Source organism: Zingiber officinale, chromosome 11B (genome assembly GCF_018446385.1).
Source record: "Zingiber officinale cultivar Zhangliang chromosome 11B, Zo_v1.1, whole genome shotgun sequence".
Taxonomy (NCBI): Eukaryota; Viridiplantae; Streptophyta; class Magnoliopsida; order Zingiberales; family Zingiberaceae; genus Zingiber; species Zingiber officinale.
This window is the reverse complement of record NC_056007.1, coordinates 65,068,190-65,071,871: the sequence shown is the minus strand read 5'-3', so window position 1 is coordinate 65,071,871 and position 3,682 is coordinate 65,068,190. Positions and strand designations below refer to the sequence as shown.

General features: G+C 42.8%; 2 protein-coding genes across 2 annotated transcripts; one reads left to right on the top strand and one right to left on the bottom strand.

Moving 5' to 3' along the window:
• Nucleotides 1-1,107: 1,107 nt before the first annotated feature.
• Nucleotides 1,108-1,700, bottom strand: LOC122034485. The gene has a single exon (XM_042593759.1). It carries the CDS (start codon nucleotides 1,503-1,505, stop codon nucleotides 1,296-1,298), a length of 210 nt encoding a protein of 69 aa, XP_042449693.1. The 5' UTR covers nucleotides 1,506-1,700; the 3' UTR covers nucleotides 1,108-1,295.
• Nucleotides 1,701-2,949: 1,249 nt separating this feature from the next.
• On the top strand, nucleotides 2,950-3,339 carry LOC122033977. The gene has a single exon (XM_042593117.1). The coding sequence runs from the start codon at nucleotides 2,950-2,952 to the stop codon at nucleotides 3,337-3,339; it is 390 nt and encodes a 129-aa protein (XP_042449051.1).
• Nucleotides 3,340-3,682: the final 343 nt, after the last annotated feature.

Below are 3,682 nucleotides of genomic sequence, written 5' to 3'. Positions count from 1 at the left end.
AAGGTATGGTGTTAGAGGTACTTTCTTGACAAGAGTCTTTCACGGGACACCTGGGAAGCATGCCTATACCTCGAGAAGCGCGCACGGTACCCACTAGGCCTCTATATAAATGAAGGTCTATTATCGACGGAGGTATGCGTTATTCTTGAGTTCTACTGTTGCTCCACTTTTCTCCACATTCTGGTGACTAACTTGAGCGTCGGAGGGCCAACGTCGAGGACACTTCCCTGGCCCGGTATTGACACTATTTGTTTTGCAGAGCGGAGCGAAGTCCACGTCCAGTTAACGAAGCCGCCACCTTCTAGCTTTCCAACTTCACATTTTCGGATAGGATCAGAAGGATTACGTCTCCATAAAGTGAGCTAATACAAGATTAATAATAACACACAACGATTTTGCCATTAGGGAATTAAATCTCAATTAAGTGATTTAATACTTGATGCATGAATAGGAGTTTAAGTTTTGGATGTTAATTGAATGTGTAGATTTAATAATCTAATTCATTAATATTAATAGGTTGTTAACGGGTTATGAGCCCTTTAAGTGGATGGTGCCTATGGGATGAGCCAGGGTATAAAAAGGAGAGGTCAAAATTCATTTGGGCATCTTACTGAATTGTTGACACTTTTTCTTTCTTTCTTTTCAATTGAGAAGGAACTAAGGTTGCTGTCCATTCTGATAGAAGACTTTCCTTGTATTGTAGAAATTACTCCGACAAGAAATAAGGGTTACATTGACTTTAGCACTGGATTCAAGTCGGCATTCAATTTTGTAATTGTAGCCTTAAATGATGATAATTAGATCTTATAGATGCATCCTTTAATTTGATTTTGATGTATCGTTATTGTTTTCATTTCAATCTTGTAAAATCGATTTATATATCATTGGAGTCGTAGAACTCTCTCAATTATAGCAATGTAGTGGAACGACAGGGATGTTTTTGGCATGTGCTCATGATAGTTACTCACCAACAACATTAGCGACTTAGTCAATAGAGCTGAACAACCATACGAACTTTGTTTATATATTTCATTTCCTTTTCAATCAGTGTCATTTTGTTCATTTATAACACAGTTAATTAATTAATTAGCACAGCAAGGCACGCAGTAAATTATAATTAAGGAGCTTATTAATTACTCCTGTCATCCAATAAAAACAAATAAAAATGAAGCTGCTCATAGTTTAATTTCAGCACCTTATTAATTGACTTAATTAGTACAGAAACGTAATTAAAACTCCAAATTTCACACCCAAATTAACAAGAAGTTGGTAGCTTAATTTTAGTAATTAATCAGCTAGCCCAAATGGACGTGGACGCCGATGGCGAGGATGAAGACGGCAGCGAGGCCGAGGAAGATGATGGAGTGGATGAAGATGGACATACCACTGGTTTGCAGGTTGCCAAACTCCACCACCCGGCCCTTAGCCGGGACCTGGAAGAGCAGTCCCGGCGAGAGCAGCACGAAGAGCACCACCGCCACGAACACCGGCCCCCAGTCCGCCATCTGGCCACAAGCAGATCAACTCCAAGCAGCAACCAAGCAGACTCAAGTGGCAGCGGAAGAGAGGGAGAGAAACGTAGAAGGAAAAGAAAAATGCATATAGGCCCAATATGTATAGAGATTTAAGTAGAGTGCGGTGAGGTCAACCTCTCCATGACATGATGCTGATTATGAGGATCAGGCTGAGCACGAGAGTGGCGATCAGGATGAGGACGAGAGTAGTTGTGGCTTTTGGAAGTCTTCTCGCATGGGACCATGAGTAGAATAGAGGGATGTTCAATTGGCTATAGAAAATGAAAATTTTATTATAATTTGGCCGAGATAATTTCTAGTGGACACATGCATGTCTTTAGGAAAAAAACTCCTCTTATCTCTTAGTCATTTGATGATCAACAATAAATTGATTCATGATTTACCTCTCTTCTATAATTTAGGGACGAACTATGAGAGACGTCTAATGTGAGCGTAATTACCTTTTGTTACAATGAGTGGAATAGACTTTGTTATATACCCCTTATTAAACAATGACTAAATGTGATGGAACTTGTTTATTTTTCACTCGGTTTATTAGGGAATCATTTAGCTTGTTGATGCAATTGACTTCTGGTTAAGGTTGATTAGGTTGATCAAGTTTGGTGTGATTTGAGTTTGAGTTTCGATGTTTTATTAATATGTTAGTTGACAAGAGGAAAATCTAAGTGAGTTACAGTTGACTAAACACTTGACGATCGAAAGTCCAATATGGAGTTGGCATGAGGTGTGAAGTCCTGACAGGTCGAGGTTGACCTGATCCTAGGCAATAAAGAAGTCTCGACAAATCAAGGTTTACCGAATGTCAGGCAATGATAAAGCACTACAACAAAAACTCTCATAGACATCGGTGGAACAACAACGGTTTTAAGCAAAAACCGATGTATTTGAGTATTTTACACCGGTTTTTCCAAAAACCGGTGTCTATGAGCGCAGATTTTCGCTCATAGACATCGGTTTTTTAGGTGATGTCTATGAGCGCCTTTTTTTTTCGTTAATAGACATCGATTTTAACAGCGATTTTTAAAATCCGGTGTTAATAAACCAAAATAAAATATTTTAATTTTCCCACTTGCCAAAATTTGCAACACTATGAAGTTTCCTCCAAACCTAAACTTATATCCCGCCCGACCATCTCTCTGCCTAAACCTAAATCTAAACCTCCGACCATCTCTCTCAACCTCATCTCCCTCTTCCCCTTCCTAGATCGACGCCCCTTCCTCTCCCGATCAGGATCAAGACACGATGCCCTTCCTCCGACCATCTCCTCCAACTTCTCCCTTTGGGTGAGAAGAGGAAGCCTTCTTCGCATTTTAGTATGTTTTTTTTTCCACAACACTTGTTTTTATATTCCGCAGTCGACTTAGCTCTCCTTCTTGCCTTCCCAAATCCGTCGGGTTTCTCCTTCCCGATCGCCATGTCCTCCTCCCTCCTCCTCCTTTCTCTCTTCTTCCCTTCCTCCCTCTCCGCGGCAGTGACTGCCCAATCGTCGGCCTCGCCGTCCAACAGCTCCACTGTCTACGACATCCTCCAGGAGTACAACCTCCCTCCCGGCATCCTCCCCGACACCGTCAAGTCTTTCTCCGTCGCTTCCAACGGCTACTTCGTCATCGATCTCTACGGAGAGTGCTACGTCGACTTCGAGTACGTCGTCTACTACGCCCCGCGCGTGTCTGGCTTCCTCGGCTACGACTCCGTCTCCAACCTCGAGGGTATCCAGATCCGGAGCTATCTCATCTGGTACGACGTCAGCTACATCAAGGTCGACCTCCCCTACTCCGATTTCGTCTACATCCAGTTCGGCTAGGTCACTCGCAAGCTCGGCATTGACCAGTTCCAGCACATACACTCTTGCAGAGGGAATCTCTCTCTGTTTCAGCGCGCCAAGAAGGTTGTCCGTTTAGCGTTCGAGGTAATGCCACTGTGTAGTTTATGCGTTTACAATCGATTTACTTTAGTCCATGAGTCAGAGAGACTTTCCAAGTAGCAAATTCTGGAGTCGAACAAGGATTTCGAGTCGTATAATCCGATGGACTACCGTCAATTTCTGGTGATCTCGATTGGGACTGGAGCACATAAACACACGGAGAGGTACAGTGCCCGAGAGAGCGCTCGATGGGGATTGCTTGAGTGGCTGTGGAACAGAGGAA

Bases quoted from the DNA above. Each gene is read 5' to 3' on its own strand.
- LOC122034485 (XM_042593759.1), bottom strand. From the start codon at position 1,505: ATGGCGGACTGGGGGCCGGTGTTCGTGGCGGTGGTGCTCTTCGTGCTG.
- LOC122033977 (XM_042593117.1), top strand. From the start codon at position 2,950: ATGTCCTCCTCCCTCCTCCTCCTTTCTCTCTTCTTCCCTTCCTCCCTC.